General features: G+C 43.2%; 1 protein-coding gene across 1 annotated transcript in view; it reads left to right on the forward strand.

The window, feature by feature from the left end:
* FAN1 (FANCD2 and FANCI associated nuclease 1) overlaps positions 1 to 19,188 on the forward strand; it is a 571,422-nt gene that overhangs the window by 270,858 nt on the left and 281,376 nt on the right. Inside the window, exon 5 of the mRNA XM_044078482.1 lies at positions 3,238 to 3,346. Within this exon, the coding sequence (XP_043934417.1) occupies positions 3,238 to 3,346 (109 nt within the window). The remainder of the gene's footprint in view (positions 1 to 3,237; positions 3,347 to 19,188) is intronic.

Raw genomic sequence — 19,188 nt, forward strand, 5'->3', positions numbered from 1 at the left:
TTCTATTTTCAACCCGATTCCTCTTCCATTGTCAGGCATGCATCCAGCTGCCGCCTTTCTTGTTTTGTGCTTTCACAACCCAGGATTGTGTTGGGAAATGTTATGTAGCTGATCTACTGCAAGTTTGCTTTGTTCTGCTGTGCCAGTTGCCTTTTCTTTGCTGTACGGCACCACCCCTTTCCTGTTCTGCAGGTAGCTGCTAGCAGCCTTGTTAGCTGTTGTCTATGGCCCACTGTGAGTTTCTAGATGTTAATTACTCATTTGTACTCCAATTACCATGGTGCAACATTTTATTGTCTTCCCGTATCCTTCCTGTTTCAGCTGTGGTGTGTGCCGCGCATAGCCATTTACCGGGTTTAGTGCGCGTTTTCATCCACGTTCACATGAACTTTCGGTTACCTTGTGTGCTCTCAGCTAAGCAAAGCTATGGCTACTTCCACACCCCTATCCTGTGGCTTTGCTTTGCAACACGGATTAGCAGTGATCCAATGTACTTACAGCTACGGTGGCGCTCCCCTTTCTTGATGTCATGTTTACCTCCAGGCCACTCCTCTGTGTTGTACCTCTATGCCGTGTGGTACATCCTTATGCAGGCGGGGCATTTGCGATTCAGTATTACTTGACTCATTTGCATGGCATTGACTGCTAATTCCTAGTTACCGCATGGAACACTGACAGACCCTTAGCAACCCTTGCGCCATGGTTGTGGTGTAGCATGCATGCCATTGACTGTAATGGGGATATCATGAATTGCATTACATTGCAGTTTTATGACCTCTAAATATATTTTCTCTGTGATACGGTTGGCGCACTGATGCACTGCGGTTTTACTTTGTGGTGATGTGGCCATGACATTAAATGTTATTTTTTATAAGTTGTGCATGTTGTATGCCATTGGCTATATATTTAGCCATTGGCATATATTAACATTATAATACATAAGTTTGGTCTGCTTTCATGGCTCCGATTTTAAGTTTGACAAAATGTAAACTGTTCTTTTTGGCTTACATTTCTACATGCTTACGCTATGCCTGCACCACTTCATGAATCGCTATATACCTTGATTTGCATGCTACACTGCTGTGCATGGGGTAATTAGCATACATGCACCGGGAGCTGCTCAGCTCTGCCGTACGCTGGTAGTGCACTTGGAAACGACTCTTACCTGAATCGCTTGGCGGCCATATTTGGAGCTAGATCGCCAACGCTACTCCAGCGCATGGCGCAAGCTTCATGAATCCCGGGGGATTTTTTGAGTCAGAGAAAACACTTAAGCAAGCAACTGCATAGAGGTTTCAGAACACCCTTCCATCCTTTTTTTCACTTGAAACACATTGTTATATACATTTTCACAAAATGAAGTTTACCTCTCAGTTAATGCAATCTGTTCCTTCAAATTTCTCAAGTACAGCAGAACATCTTTGAGTTTTCCTGTGTGCTCCGTTTTCTGAAACCACTATTTTTTGAAACTGCTCTTCTTGAAGCCTTCTACTTAGCCAGCCATTTCTTCATTTGATTTTTGCAGGGTTTTTTTTCAGTTCATCTGAATAGCTAGTGTACATTTCTATCTTCCAACCTTATGTTAGATTTTATATATTCCTTCAGTGTTTTTTTATTTTAAACATGTCTGAGTACTTTATTTTTCCTGTAAATGATTAGAAGCCAACTCCTCTATGAAAGCTGAAACTTGATAATCTATTTTTTTCCTGGTCAAATGCTTCACAGGTTTTCTTCTCCTTTTCTTGTAGATTTCTCCAAATTTCTTTTTACTGGCATCCAAGCAGTGTACTCCAATAGCCAGTTTGGGGGAAATTTGTTTTAGTATTTTTAAAAAGTTTGCCAGATTTTTCTAGTTACAGAAATGAATAAATAAGAGTAAAGAAAAAAGTACTTGAGCCGATAACTTATATCTGAAGTAGGTTATTATGAAAGACTGATATTAAAACTATAAGTGAATACCATATATAACCAAGAAATACTGAGCCTCCTAAGCATGCAGTTAGATTAGGAGGATGTCATCAGTAGAGATGCCTGTAACTTTTTAGTTTGTTACAGACTGTGATTGTCAGAACATAGATAAAGATAGTAAAAATTGGCTTCTGCATTCAAATCTTATATCAGTGCAGTGATTAGGTAAACAAAAAAAAAAAAAGAAACCCTTACACATGGCAGGAGCAAATATTTGACCAAAAATGAGCTATCAGCTTATGATGTCGGATTCCAAGGACTGGCAAATAATCTGTTCAGTTGCATTCAGTCTGAAATCTGCAAGTTCAGAAAAGCAGCTTTAACTGAACATGCAAGTGTAAATTTGTACTTTGCCATACCCTGAGATATTTGACAAAGCTGCAGACTATGCAGCACTGTCCAGGTATGAGATTAGCTTTGAGGTAGAGCGAGTTGTGTGCTTCTGTAGTCACAGCCCAGCCAAAAAGTGCTTTAGTGTCTACAAACACACTTAGTTGAAAAAAAAATAAAACTCTGGTCAATTAAACACGCTGCCCTGATACCATTTGTAGATTTTACCCAGAATAATAACAGCGCACCTTCTTTTATCAAAGATCATAGGTCTGGTGCCTATGTCTTTGCTGGGCAGGGTCAGTCAGCAAATCCCCCCCTGCGTAAGTCAAATTTGTAGGTCACATTTGGGTTGCACAACTAGGCTTGTACAGGTCTTAGTGGTTGTTAGGCTTGTATACACCTATGAACCTATAAATGCAAAAAGTCTACCCCAGCACAAAACTTAATATTCTTTGAAATTAGCCCTAGCATACTGCAATGCAAATCCCAAAACAGGAAATAGTTAGTTGGGGTTTTGAGATAAAGTGTGACTAAATGTCCTGTGATATGCTCGTGTAGTTGCTGCACAGCCAATTAAGTGGTGCATTGACTATATGTTTTATGTTGTATAAGCAGATAAGCCCCTGCAGACTGTTTTCATGCTACAGTTGTTTGCGGGGTGACTTGAACTGTTGCTTAATACATTTTGTGGTACTGTCCATCTTGGTTAACTTCGGTATATATTAATTCAACACTGTGCTCCAGTGTAGTTAATGGGACATAGCATCAGGAAGATATTGGTATACTTCATCTAGTTTTCATAACTTTTTGTGCTTGGAAGTTCTGTTGCTTTGCAAAGTGTTTTGTGATAAACCACTATGATAAAATTTTGAGGTGAGCTGCTGTAATATCATGTGCATAAAGGATGTTGTATGTAATAATTTGCTTTTGTTTCAGATGTCATGAAAAGCTTCCTCTTTATTTGAGGTGTTACACAGTAGGCTGGGTTTACACACGAATTATGTCACGAGGTGTAGAAATTTTGCAGCGTCTTCGTATGTATGAGGTAAAGTTATGAAACAGTCTAGTTTGATTCTTTCAGCATGCAAGTGAAGAGTTTTACAGAACCATGAAACTATTTTCAGTCATTGATTCTAACCAGGAAGATTATTTCTGTAAAAGAAACAGTGTTTGAAGCCTGATGTGAGATTGCTGTGATATGAGAATCACTGCTTGGCTGAAGTGAATGATTTCCTTTTTAGCTTACTAATGCAGTACCTTTCTTACAGAGCTTTCAGATGTGACCATTAAAATACACTGTGACCAGATCTGAAATAATCCCTACTGTATACTACAGCTTTACCTGTAAGGTTTTTGTATGGTCTTTGAGAATAGTTAAGTTGGGGGTGGTGTGTGTGTGTGTGTGAGAGAGAGACCCCAGAGGGATGTTGTAGCCCACAGATGTAAAGCTGGACTTCCCTGTGCTTTTTCCCCTATTAACAGTGTTTGTCCAGAAGTCAAAGCTTCTAAAAGCCAATGTTATACTTCTGGCTACTTTCTGTCCCTGAGTGTGTATTTGCCAAAACTAAAATCAACAACTCCAGTCTGCCAAAACTGCACACTGCCAAACCACAGAAAACCTAACAAGGAAGTATACTATAATTTCCTTTTTTCCACAATGTAGTGCAATCTCAAGAGTTGCTATAAAAAATCTGCAGGAGGTGTGGGGGGCACAGCCCCCCACGGGACAAAACATCAATAAAGGTAAGATTTTAAGTTTACATAGTAAATATGTAGAGTTTTCTTAGGATGTGTAATAGTTGATATTCGGTTTTCAGTGGTTCAGCAGTGTGTAGTTTTGTTTAAATGTAGTTTTGGCAGAGTGGAGTAGATTTCAGTTTCGCCAAAGTTTTTGTAGACATAGATATCTGTATATATCTATAGATATAGAGGCATGTGGTGTGTGTGTGTGTGTGTGTATATATATATATATATATATAATATATTAGATGTGTGTATATGTATGTGTGTGTGTGTATATATATATATATATATATATATATATATATATGTATGTATATGTGTATATATATATATATATATATATATATATATATATATATATATATATATATATATATACACACCCGCACACACATGTGCGCATATGTGTATATTTGGTGGCGGATCTGGTTCCCTCCTCTTGCTTTTGTACTAAAGAGGGCTTTCCTGCTCACACCTGCAAAGATTATGTTGTCACAAGTGTTATCTGAATGTTTATTCCTTGTGGTCCACTGGCTGCGTTGTCTGCTTATAGTAGTTACTAGTGAGCCTTCCTGTTTAAGGAGAGTGATAACCATTCTCATAACACTTGAGCAAAAAGCTTGTTGAGACATATTAACACCTTTAATTTTGTGTTCAGTCAAAGGGCTTAAATAACGTCTCTGTTCCCTACCACTATGATACTAGACTACTTGACGGATGCCATTGACTGTGGTTTGAATTATTTTGCAGTTGTATTTCATGTCTGTCATTTAATTTTCACCAGAATCAAGATGTCATATCTTTCGGTGCTTTTTTTTTTTTTTCATCAACCTTTTCACCAGTAAAAACATATCTACAGGTTGTTAACTTAGAATCTACATCACTTATAAAATTTGTCTGTGAGCCAGTTGGATAGCCAGCTGGTTGACAGGACCCAGGAAGTTAAAACTGGGCAGTCCACCTCTGCAAAGAGGCAGTCACAAGTGGAGTCCTTCAGGGATTGGCCCTTGGACCTCTCCTTTTTGACATTTACTTCTCTGAAGTCAAGGCCAGTGTCTGGTTGACTAAGTTTGCAGATGACTGCAAATTTGGAGCCATCACTGAATCCCACATTGCACAAATGTTCTCCAGGAAGGGCTAACACAGGCAAAGAACTGGTGTAAGAGCCATGGACTAAAACTAAAATGCCAAGAAATGCATAATAGTATACTTCAGTAAGTCATCCACCCCCGGTAATTATCATATTGACAACACACCACTTAGAGCTGACCCAATAGTCAGGGACTTGGGGACACAGACAGTAATCTAGCCTTTGACCATCACGTCTACAGTAGTGAGGAAATCATTCTATGTTCAACATATAAACAAAGGTGTGGCGTCTAGGTCTAAGGAAGTCATTGTTCCACTGTATTTGGGATTCATCAGGCCTGTCATTGAGTACATTGCCCCCTTTGGTATGTACCTAACCAGACATATCCAACAACTGGGAAGTCTGCAGTGGTTACTCACTAAAAGAATACAAGGCGTAAGTAAGATGTCTGTGCAGTCCGCCTCAAGGCCCTATCCCTATATTATGTCTCCTGTAGGCTGTTGAGGGGAGATCTTTGCCTGGGATGCAAGGCGTTGTCAGACCCCACTTTGATGGACCTCCTGCATATCCACAAAGCAAACAGCACCAGAATTTTCCATTCTAAGGACTTAAAACCTTGCTTGTAATATAAATACGACCTGCTGGAGAGATGGGTATGTATCCCAGAGGCTACCACATCTCTGGAACAGGCTCCCCATCCACATGAAGCAGAGTTCCTCCCTAATCCAGTTCAAGTGCAACTTGAACAATTGGTTTGGGAACAGGAGATTCATCCTTGGTTTGGCACCTGTCTGTAATGGACAGAGGCAACATGTAAATGGTTTATGCCCCAGGCCCCTACTGTAAATGTTCATGTTAAGCTGTCTATCTCGCCTTCGTTCTTGCTGGTTGGGATCGGAACCGATCCTCGGCTCCGACTCTGCCATCTTCTATAGCTCGAGAGCTGTTTACTGGCTTGAGGCTACCCCTTATCCCATGATGCCTAGCGCTAGCTACCCAGATCTCGTTTGCAGCTTCAGCTGCGAGGTGTCGTTTTTCTGGCTCAGGCTTGTATTGACTTTATTATAGAACTTTTTTCTGTGAATAATCTTTTTTCTTAGTGGGTATTATTAACTTTTAGTTTTATACTTGTTGTGGTAGTAAGTGTATTTTTTTTGTAGTCCTCCCTTCCCTCTTGGAACTCGTTTTAATTAGAGAGTTCTTCCCCTCCCCCTCCTTATCCTTTTCTTGTCAGGTTAGCCGTTTAGGTTAGAGGCTTTCCTTATACCTTCTTCTTAGGCCAGCCATTTGAGTTAGAGGCTTCCTAAAAAAAAAAAAAAACTTTAGTCTGTATTATACTGTCTGTGTTTTTTCTGTAGACTGTATATTGGTTGTTGTCTTTTTGGTTACAGGATGTCTAAAGAATCCAAGGTGTCTGGGTTCAAGAAGTGTGACTCATGCTGTCAGAAAATGTCTCTGACAGACGGGCACACTTCTTGCGTCTATTGCTTAGGCGCTGTGCACCTGCAGGACTCGTGTTCAATCTGCCATGCATTTAGTCCAAGAGTCCTGCAGGAGCGTAAGAATAAGCTTATTCTTAGGGGCCTTTTAAAGCCCCAGGATTCACCGGCCAAGACTCAGTCTGTGAAATCCCCAAAATCATCCAAATAGTCGGCTCCAAGTGTGGAGCCATCTTTGGTTCAGACTCTACCTCCTACTTCGGTTCCGGCTGGAACCGATAAGACTCTCTTCCCGTTGGCTCAATCAGAAACTTCAGAGGCGTTCCAGGCGATTCCTTCGCTTCCGGGTGGGAGCCAGTCATTACCAGTTCAGAGCTCTGCCCTTTGGTCTCACCACAGTCTCCAGGGTGTATGGCAGTGGTCACCGCTCACCTGAGACGTCGAGGATTCCAGGTGTTTCTGTATCTGGATGATTGGCTCCTCACTGTGCTACTACCAGGCATCAACTTCTCCAAGCCAGGGACTACACAATCGCAATCTGCTCCCAGCTAGGCATCACAATAAACTTCAAAAAATCTGCCTTGTTGCCCTGTCAATCTATCAACTATATAGGAGCAGACTTAGACACAAGGAACATGTCCGCAAGGCTGCCACCAGACAGGGTGTCTACAATTCGCCAGCAAGTTCAAATTCTAATGCATAGCAAAAAGATCCAAGTCAGGTTCGTCCTTCAAGCTCTGGGTTCCATGGCAGCGACAATTCTTCTAATCCCTCTGGCCCGCTTTCACATGAGAATCCTTCAGTGGCTTCTGTTCACACAATGGTCTTTTCAACAGCTGCCCATGTCTCACATCATCATGATCACAGAAGCATGCAAAAGGCACCTTTCCTTGTGGATGGTCTCCCCACCAGTGTCTCAGGGCAGACCCTTCATTCAGCCCCCTCCGGTTGCCACAGTGACCACAGACGCCTCCCTGATAGGGTGGGGGGGCATTATCAAGGCAGGACAGTCCAAGGCACTTGGCAGCCTCACGAGTATCATCTGCATATAAACGTCCTCGAAATGAGAGCCGTGCTCCTAGCGTTGCAAGCTCTTCAGGACTCTCTCCCTTCTGGGACCATTGTAATTCAAACGGACAACATGTCAGTGGTGTGGTACATCAACAAGGAGGGCTGAACCAGGTCCTATCCCCTATGTCGAGAATGGCAGTGGGCGATATCCTCCCAATGATTTCTGATTGTAACGCACATCCCTGGGAGGTCCAATGTCATAGTGGACAGGCTCAGCAGAACTATTCTCATGCCTCACGAGTGGTCTCTGAATCAGGTAGTTGCAGATCTGATCTTCCGCAAATGGGGACAGCCCTGCTGCGATCTTTTTGCCACCCCCTTCAACAGCAAATGCAGCAACCACTTCTCCATTCTTCCGCTTCTAGGTCACTCTCCCAGAGATGCTCTAGTCCACGATTGGCCTCAGGGACTACTTTATGCCTTCCCTCTGTTTCCCCTGATACCGAAGCTCATACAGAAAGCTATATTGTTGGGTTGCAAAATGATCCTCATTGCCCCCTACTGGCTTTGACAGATATGGTTTCCGTTCCTGCATCATTACCTTCTCGAGCAGCCCTGGACTCTGGATCCCATTCCAGACCTACTGATTCATCATTCAGGCAGGTTGCATCAATCCCTTCAAACACTACAGCTCACAGCTTGGTTGCTCCAATTCCAACCCTAGCCAGGCTTCCCAGCATTTCCCCGGCCGTGCGTGAGATTCTTGTGTCCTCTCACAAGGCCATGACTAGAAAAACTTATGCTAGTAAATGGAAACGTTTTTCTTGTTGGACAGAGGCTAGGGACATGGATCCCTTTTCAGCCCCAGTCCACGAAATTTTGGAGTTCCTAGCTCAACTCTTTCATTCTGGGTTAGCTTCTGCTACAATCAAGGTTCAATTGGCGGCCATTTCTAACTTTCATGTTGGGTTGTCTAATTCAAACATTATATCTCATAAGCTCTGTAAAGCCTTTCTAAGAGGGACTTCTCTCCTTAGACCTCCAGTAAGAGAATCCCCCTCCTCCTTGGGACCTTAATTTGGTACTAACCTCTCTAATTATGCCCCCCTTTGAACCTGCAGTGTCCTGCTCAATTAAATTCCTATCTTGGAAAACACTCTTTCTGGTGGCTATTACATCAGCCAGACGCATCTCTGAACTTCAGACACTATGTGTTCGTCCTCCATACTTGGTTTTTCATAAGGATAGGGTTGCTCTGAGGACTAATCAATCTTTCCTTCTGAAAGTATGCTCAGAAAATAATTTAAACCAATCTATAGACCTTCCTGTGTTTTTCCCTAATCACACCAACAAGGCAGAATACAAATTACACCAACTGGACGTTCATAGACAATTACATGTTTACTTGTATAGGACCTAGGATACAAGGAAGTTGGACCAACTATTCCTTTCCTATGCTCTAGGCAAACAAGGTCTCCCAGTTTCCAAAGTGACCTTATCCAGGTGGTTGTCTCACATTATTACCTTCATGTATCAATTGAGAAACAAAGACTTGCCTATCAAACCTAAAGGTCATTCTACTAGGGCTTTGGCCACCTCTGTAGCCTTCCAGTTTAGGTTGCCCATGGATTCTATTTGTGCAGCTGCCACTTGGGCAAATCCTCTTACTTTTACAAACTAGATATAGTCTCCAGGAGCAGAGCTGACTTTGGTTCCACTGTTCTGAAGAATCTGTTCCAATGAGCCACCCAGGATTGTAGGTGCTAGGGACGCTGTCCCAACCAGCAAGAACGAAGGCGAGATAGACAACTTAACATAAAGAAGTTATGTACCTACCTTAACGTTCCATGTTAGTTGTCTTCATCTCACCGCCTTCTTGCGTCCCACCTACCGTCCAACTGTCCTTTTGGATCGAGAGGAGTTTTGGTTTCACTGGCTGAGTATTCTCTGGATGTTCATCGTGCTATGCTGCTGCAGTCATCACACTTGGGTTATCCTGCTGTCAGGCGGTCCCTGCAGTCGGCCTGAATTCCAAAGCCTTGGTCCGGCGTCAGTTGTCGTCGCTTCCTCCCTGATGTCAGTGCGGCAGGGGTATAAAAGAGGCAGCCAACGCCATTTTCTTCAGTCTTTCTTGCCGTGTGGTGCCCGAAGCAGAAGCAGTTCACAAGTGCCGGTCGGCCAGCTCCTGAGATTTTCGAACAGAATTTCAGCCGAAGTCTTCTATAAAGCTAAGTACCCCGTTGGGGAAACTTTTCTTGCCTCAGACCGATGTCAGACAAAGTTAATAATTGTATTTCTTGTGGGAAGCAAATACCTCATAAGGATTTCCATTCTTATTGTATTCCTTGCCTAGGCCCAGACCACAACGTTTCTGGTTGTCGGTTTTGCGCTAGGTTCAATAAACGCACTATTAAGCGTCGGGCTGATACCGCCCGACATTATTTTGGCAGAAAATTCAACTATGTCATGTCGTCGGAACCTCTGACAACCGCTATTTTTAAAAAACGCAAGGACAAAGACAGGCAGCCTAGACCAGATACCGAGGTCTCTGTTAGGCCTGCCATCGGATCTTCGGTTTTCAGTGAGGCGCCTACGCAGCCCCTGACTACCGCAGACTTAGAAAATGCGACTACCTCTCAGACAGAATCTACTGGGCCACTGGAGCCAGTTCCTCCTCAACTCGCGGACGCCAGCCCTGGCGGCGATCCGGAGACTATGGACAGGCCTTCGGTTTCAGAAGGCGTCTTTAAACCGACGCCTCTCTCCATTAAATCATATGCTAGGCTTCCAAAGGTTAAGAAACCAGGTCCACAGACTCCCACACAGGCCCCTATGCCTAAAAAACAAATGCTCAAAATGGCGGAGGACCTGATTACCCTTATCAGAGGTTCCCAACCCCCCCCCCCCCCCGACAAAAGACTTAGACTGGAGGAAGATTTACCTCCCTCTGACCAGGAATCCATTTCCTCAGCAGACTCTGAGGAACAGGATGACCCCTTCCCTCTCTATGAAGACTCAGATGCTGAGGAATCTATTCCCTCTGTTTCCCCCCCTGAAGACTTCTCTTTTGAGGAAACCTTGCACACCATGAGAGAGCATTTCCATTGGGAAGGACAAGATTACTCTGACTGTAAGAAAAGACTCCGTGAGTTTCTTCTTCTACCTCAGCATAGACCCTTAGCCATTCCTCCTGTTTTAGACATTCTGGATGTCTACACTGAATCCAGTCTAAATCCAGATTCCTTACCTCCAGCACCACCTAAACCAGACAGATACTACAGAGTCCCTGACTCTCACAAGTTTTTATATAAAATCCCTGCTGCAGACCCAGAAACCATTTCTCAGGGTCCCAAAGGGGTTAAGGCCTCCACTGCTAAAAATCCACTACCTGCGGAAAGAGATTCCAGGGCATTAGAAAGATGGGGGAAAAAAGTGTATACCTCTGCCACTTTGGCCATGAGGGCATTAAACTGCCAATTCCACATGATTAAATACCAGCAGTACTTGCTTACTTAGTTAAAACAGAAAATGATCCCTCAAACAGATCAACTAGATTTCAAAGGGATGCAGGATTTGTTGCATGCAGCAGAACAAGTGGGAAAACCTACCTTGCAGTGTGGTTTTGATTCTTTGGAGGCCTCATGTAGAGCAGCGGTCACAGGGTCTGTAATACGCAGACATGCTTGGCTAAAAAAGCAGACCCTACCAGAACATGTCAAAGCAAAGTTACTGGATGCTCCACTGCAAAAGGATGCATTATTTGGTGTCAAAGCAGAGGAAGTTTTAAAGAAAATAGAAGAAAAGGCAAAATCAATGCAAACAGTTAAAGATTTTTCACAGGTGCAACCTTCTCACTTCAGCAGAAACTGGCCATCAAAAAACTGGTCCTTTTCCTGCTTCAGACAGACCCCAAAGGGGCAGAGGCCCAGGCGCAAGGTACCTTCAGGCCTAGACAATGGCAAACAACTCAGAGGGGGAGACGACAGATCTCAACCCTTCAGAAAACAAACTCAATGACTTTCCTTTTCGCCTGCCAAGCAAAATTGCCCAGGCAGCACCTCTAGGAGGAAAACTGGCTCTTTTTCCACAAAATTGGCACATCATAACAAAGGACAAATGGGTTCTGGATATTATTATTACCCGAGGCTACAGATTTCATTTTCACACTTTATCACGGATGAGAGGCATGCCAAATCTGCCAACAAACCAATGGGCAGAGGCACAAAAGCAAATTTCAGCTCTCATAAACATGAAAGCAATTCAAAAGGTACCTGCAAAAGAGCAAGGTCAAGGATTTTACTCAAGACTGTTTCTAGTACCAAGAAAGGACAAAGCCTGGAGACCCATCTTAGACCTTTCAATTCTAAACACGTACCTGGACATTCCCAAATTCAAAATGCTCACACTACAGCAGCTTATTCCCATGCTGGGCAAGGAGTCTTGGCTGGTAACATTGGACCTCCAAGAGGCATACCTGCATGTCCCTATCAGACAAGATTGCAGAAGTTACCTCAGATTTTTGGCAGGCACAACGCATTATCAATTCTCTGCATTGCCCTTTGGCTTATCTACTGTGCCCAGAGTATTCATGAAATGCCTGGCATCAGTAATTGCATACTGCAGACAACGAGGAATACAAATTTATCCATATCTGGACGAATGCCTGATCCAAGCGGACAGCAAAGGCATCCTACTACAGCATCTGGCATTTGTAACAAAGTTACTAAGTTGCCTAGGGTACACAGTAAACAGAAAGAAATCAAAACTAATACCCTCACAAGAAATAAATTTTCCTGGGTGCCAGCTTGAATTCAACGGCCTAGATGGCTTACCTCACGCCAGACAAGCAAAAACAAACTGGCTCAGTACTTCAAAAAGATGGCAACTTCTACCCAGCTCACTGCAAGGAAATTCCTGCAGGCATTGGGGTACATGGCATCCTGCATTCAACTAATTGCATATGCAAGACTGCATATGAGAAAACTACAATGGTACCTAAAAAGTGTATGGTCCCAACACAGGCACAGCCTCAAAGCAAGTATAACTTTCATTCCCTGCCTTCAGAAAGAGTTTCTATGGTGGGCTCAACCATGCCAAGCAAACAAGGGCCTTCCTTTTGTCTCACCTCCAGCAAACCAAACCTTGACAACAGATTCATCAGACTACGCCTGGGGTGCACACATGGCAGGACAATGCATACAGGGCAAATGGTCTGCAAACCAAAGGCAACTACACATCAATCAAAAGGAGATGCTAGCTGTAAAAAATGCACGAAAAGCCTTCAAGGACCTCTTGCATCCAGGACAACTTCTAATAAGGACGGACAACACCACAGTTATGTGGTACATAAACAAACAAGGAGGAACGCACTCCTACCCACTATGCAGACAGGCAATGGACTTGTGGAACACAACATTAACTTACCAAGTACAACTGCAAGCACAATTCCTGCCTGGAAAGGAGAACATATTGGCAGACGAATTAAGCAGAAATTTGACAGACCCTCACAAGTGGAGACTACACCTGCAAGTATTCTCAATGATAACTCAAAGGTGGGGACCACCAGACATAGATCTGTTTGCCTCAACCAACAATTGCCAGCTACAAAAATTTTGCACAAGGTCTTATCATCCCCTGGCCTGGAAAGTGGATGCCCTGTCATTCAGTTGGACAGCATTGTCAGTCTATGCCTTCCCACCTCTGCCTCAACTGACCCAGGTATTACTGAAAGCCAGATCAGAGAGACCACAGATGATCCTCATTGCTCCGGACTGGCCATGCCAACACTGGTACCCACTACTACGAAACTTGGCTCTCAGATCCTTCACAGTCAACTAAGGACCTTAAATCTAGCTGCATGGAAAATACCTTAAATTTCAAACAACACTTCTCTCAAAGGACGTCCAAAATGTCATTTTGGAGGCCAGGAGGCCCAGCACCAGAAAAACTTACTCAGACAAATGGAAAAGATTTTGTGTATGGAGCCAGGCCAGAAGTCTGAATCCTGGCATCCCAAATATTCCGCACATACTCCAATATCTAGCTGAGATACTATACAAAGGCCTTTCCTTCTCATCCATACAGATCCATGCTTCAGCCATTTCAGCTCATTATGATACGGTTCCTCCCATTTTCTCTCATCCTTTGCTAAGACAGTTTCTCAGAGGGGCAAAAAATATAAGACCCCCCCCCCCCCCCAGAAAACCAACAACTCCAACTTGGGATCTAAATTTTGTGCTGGAAAAATTAACACTTCCCCCCTTCGATCCAGACTTTTCAGCAGAGCTTCAATATTTGTCATGGAAAACAGCCCTGCTGCTGGCTATCACCTCAGCACGCAGAGTCTCAGAACTGCAGGCTCTTATGGCAATGGAACCTTTCATCATTTTCTATCAGGACAGAGTATCTTTACGCACCAACCCTTCCTTCATGCCAAAGGTAGTATCCAGTGTGGCTCTCAATCTGACCATACACTTGCCCACCTTTTATCCGAACCCACTTGCCCACCTTTTATCCGAACCCACAGAATAATGGAGAAAGACTCCTTCACTCTTTGGACATTCACAGACAGTTACGTTACTATTTGGACAGGACAAAGGCCTTCAGAAAATCTGACCAACTCCTTGTGTCCTATGCACCAGGCTCAGAAGGAAAGGCTATTTCAAAACAGACCATCTCCAAATGGATAGCACATTGCATCCGCTTTTGCTACTCACACCATGGGAAAGCAGTGCCTGTTAGTATTAGGTCTCACTCTACCAGGGCTACAGCAACCTCAGCAGCCTTCCTCCGAGGAGTCTCAACAAAGGACATTCTGGAGGCAGCTACCTGGAGTTCAGTGCACACCTTCACCAAGCATTACCACCTTCCTCTGTACTCAAAAACCAGAGCTGGGTTTGCCACTGCAGTTCTGCAGGGCATCTTAGCTGCACCTAACCCAGTTTAGTTCCTACCACCCAACCATAGCTTTGGGACTCTACCCAAGTGTGATGACTGCAGCAGCATAGCACGATGAACATAGTACAGTTTTGTACCTACCATAAATGTAGATGTTCGAGTGGTTATGCTGCTGCAGTCCAGGTTACCCTTCCTCCATCCCCTCTACCTAACAAGGCTTTTCTTATACCTCCATGTACATCAACCTTTGGGATGCATGTCTATATGGTGTATTTGCTTACAACTAGTACTATTGTTTTGCACTAAGGTATGTTTTGCAAGCTTCTTATTTTGCCTTCTTAGTTTGGGGCACCTGACATCTGGGGCAAGCAAAACTGAAGAAAATGGCCTCGGCTGCCTCTTTTATACCCCTGCTGCACTGACATCGGCTGCCTCTTTTATACCCCTGCCGCACTGACGTCAGGGAGGAAGCGACGACAACCGACGCCGGACCAAGGCTTTGGAATTCAGGACGACTGCAGGGACCGCCTGACGGCAGGATAACCCAAGTGTGATGACTGCAGCAGCATAACCACTTGAACATCTACATTTATGGTAGGTACAAAACTGTACTTTTGTTTCTCTGCTGACTTAGAGAGTATGATAGTATGCTTAACCTGTTCTTGGGCAGGTTGTTTCTCTGGTTAAGTTTGGGGTTAGCTATTACAAACAAGATCTGGGTAGCTAGCACTAGGCATCATGGGATAAGGGGTAGCCTCGAGACAGTAAACAGCTCTCGAGCTATAGAAGATGGCTGAGTCGGAGCCGAGGATCGGCTCCGATCCCAACCAGCAAGAAGAAGGTGAGATGAAGACAACTAACATGGAACGTTATGGTAGGTACTTAACTTCCTTTTCTCCCACATCTCTGCTTACACTTATCAAGGGTACCAGAAGTTGTCAGAGTTTTGGGAATGCATGGCTAGGCTTAAAAAGTACCTTGTGGTCATTAGCCTAGTAAACACCTGTGAACATATAAAGGAAACCTAATGCCATAATATTAGTCTGAATAAGTTCACTGCTATAATTTCAGTACTTAGTCTCAGTATAGCTGTACTGTGGTATTCAGAGAAAATATTGCTGTAGAACTACTAGTGCTAGTGAGCTTTAGTGGCACTACAGCAGTAAGTAATAAGTTATTTGGAGTGATTAGGTTCATAGATGTGTACTAGGCTAATGGCCATGGAGCCTTTACAAGCCTAGCCCATAGAAGTGCCCTGGCATCATGCCGCCTGACGTTAGTTCCCAGTACCTCGGTCAAGTAGAGCCACTGGAGTGATCCCTGGGTGAACTTTCTATTTCCCATCCACTCATCAAGATTTCTCTTGAAGAGGGGCAAAGAGGTGCTCTGCTTCACATGTATTGGAAGTCTATTCCATAGCAATGGGCAGTCTCTGCGTTATGAACTTGTCCCTCCAGCATGTTCTGTTGATTGTGGTAATGAGGTTGAGGTCTCTGCAGCGTGTGGTGCAGAGGGATTGGGATTTCTTTAGATGTAACATTTCTAATAGAGCTGGGTCAGACATGGCTTTTGTAAGTCAAGCAGAGATTGCCTCTTAGTAGACGATATGAGATAGTGAATAGCTGGACTTTTTTTAGTCTGTCCGTGTAGGACACATGTTTAAGGCCTAGGATCCTCTTTGTGAGGTACTTTTGTGGCCTTTCCAGCTGTTGCATGTGTTTAGTGAGGTACATGCCAAATAGGGCATTATAATCTATGATTGGCCTAATGAGGGAAGAGTAGAGAGAGATGATGACCTCTTTCTTCCTGGATGCAAAACCCTTGGTGATGAGATGTGCCACATAGAAGGACTTTCTAACCACAGTGGCAATGTGGTGGTCGAAGGAGAGGTTGCTGTCCTCAGATCTCTTGTAAAGCCTTCAGTGTTCATTGGGCTCCCATCGATGTGGTATTAATTTTCCCAAAGAGAATGACTATGCATTTTTTGGCATTAAGCTTACCATGGTTTCAACACCAGTCATTGGTCTCAGTGAGGCCTTTCTGTAGGATGTCTACATCACTTGGAGAGTTAATGACTCCCAGCTTGCAGTTGTCTGTGAACTTGGTCAGCCGGAGTCCCTCTGTGTTGGCCTGGACTTCTGAGAAGTGATGCCAAACAAGAGAGGAACCAGGACCGATCCCTGTGGGACTCAACTCGTGATTGGTCAGCAGTCTGACTTGGAGTCCGCTACTTTCACACTATATGTGTTCTATCTATGAGCCAATTTGCAACCCACCTAGTGATATAGGGATCGATGCCTAGTTTGGAGAGTTTATCAATAATTCCTGAGTGGGGAATGGTAGCAAATGCCTTGGCCGGATCGAGGTATTATGTATGGAACTGCAGCTTGCATATTTTGAACTGAAGACTGCATTAAATGTTTCTGTAGTGTAAGCACCTTCAGATGCACACATCCATATATTCTGACCCACATAGTCTTTCAAGCAGTCACAAGGGCTGTCATACACAACACTCTCTCTAGTGCTATTGCGTGTGTGCACAGGCACACACACGGCCCCTCAGTACTAACCTGCTGTAGTATAGCCCCCTTTTCCTTGGGCAGCAGTGAGTGTACAACGTGAGTCTGCTATAGTCAGTTGTCATTGCACAAATGAATGCAGTAGTAGATGTTGCTGAATCACTCTACCACACGATTTAATTTATGGTATATGGCTCTAGGACATGGTGCTGCTTGCTGGAGCCTTCATACTGCTGGAGAGCTACAGTAGTCTTTGAATCACTCCTTCATAATGTACTCTGTAGTCCTGCTAGAAACAGAATTGTGCAGGATGTTGTCTGAATAACTTCCAGAATATTTTATTCAGTGGCACAAGTATATTTTGTACAGCCTTACTTAACATGTCTGTCTTACAGGACTTTCTCTTATAAAATCTTTTGTAGCCAGGAAACTAGTATTATAAATGTATAATATTCATTCATTATTTTTTGTTCATTGTTTATGGAGTTACTAGTTCATGCCCATTTTAGTAACTAGAGCAGCATAATTATTTGAATTTACATTGAAACTAGAAATACATGCACAGTACAAGAAAGGACAACAGACATGCTGAAGTGTTCATGGTGTTAAACAGGTACATAGACTGTAATATTCGATCAAATAAAACACGTAGCAGATGTATTAGCATTTGAATGTCAGTATAAACATCTGTAGTATATACACTGTCACACATGGGTGATTGCTGTTGATAAAATCCATATGATATTCTTTATGTATGGGTGATATTCTTTTGTAAAAGCTACTAAAGTTTGGTTTGTTTAGTGATTTGAACTGAATTTTAAATTATGTATGGTTGAAAATTGTGTACATTGTATTGGAAGGATGTTGGACCGCAGCACTGTGCGTTTGTTTTTTTTGTTTGTTTTTTTTTTTAATTTTCATGTTTTCAGTTTTAGTAGTGTTATCACTGATGTGCATGTTAGTTTTTTTTTCTTAAAGGCTTTGTTTTTATACTAGTAGACATTTGAATTTTGTTGACACAGTTTGAATCAAAGTTTTTAAGTAAATTGAATTTCAGTTTGATCCTTCAGAGCAGGAGGATTGATGTCTAATCTACCAAATTAAATAGATCTTCGACTTGGAACCCACCTTTATATCAACACCTTTCTTTGTTTGAGAAAGTTTGTATGCAGGACCTTAAGAAATTTAGTCCAGGAACTCGCAAAGTGTAAGCGATTTAACCTTACACAATGCGAGCATAAGGCTTTACAAGAAGTCTCCCAACAAAGTTAGTGTTGTGAAACCCGAGGAGGGGATGGGTTGCTCTTACAAACCTTTGTGGGCTGTTGAGGTAAATTATCCATAGTCATGGATGATTCAGCATATCAGGTTATATCCATCAATAAAATTCACAAAACATTACCCCTACCCCTCCTCTTTCTACCTGAAATGACCCTGTCCCCTATCTCAACTCAATTTAACACCCATTTTATCAACACCATTACCTCCCTTCTAGACAACCAACCAACTGAGCCACACACTGTCTCCACCTCAGCCATAGACAGTTACAGCTTTTTCTCCTTCTCACTCATGCAAACTAAGTACATAAAACCTCTTTTGTCCAAACTTGAACCATGCTTTACAGCTGCAGACAAACTCCCTAATGAATTTCTAAAACTTGCTGCCCCTTCAATTGCGCACCCCATTTCAGTTCTGCTCAATCACTCTGTTAAAGAGCAATATGTTCCACTCATATGGAAAATATCTCATTTTATACCTTTCCACAAAGGTGGCCCCTCCAAAGATCTAACCAACTGTTGTCCCATAGCCATATTTTCCCCCTAGCAAAAATCTTAGAAAAATCCATCCACAACCAGCTCATAAACTACTTCAGTAGCAATAACCTCCTTTCCAACTCTCAACATGGTTTCAGGCTTCAGCACTACCCTCCTAACCTTCAGTAACACCATTCACCAGCTCATGAATGAAGGTCTGCATGTCTCTTCCATATTCCTCGACATTTCTAAAGCCTTCGATACTGTATCCCACCAGCTTCTACAAAATATGTCATCTTCCTATGGCCTTAGTCTGTCCTCACTAACTTGGTTCCACAGCTATCTTTCCAACCGTCAACAGGCTGCAAAGTGGGAAAACTCTCTTCCCCCTACTCCCCATCAACGTAGATGTACCCCAAGGGTCCATCCTTCCT

This window comes from Protopterus annectens, chromosome 7.part1 (assembly GCF_019279795.1).
Source record: "Protopterus annectens isolate FY-2018-M chromosome 7.part1, PAN1.0, whole genome shotgun sequence".
Lineage (NCBI taxonomy): Eukaryota > Metazoa > Chordata > Ceratodontiformes > Protopteridae > Protopterus > Protopterus annectens.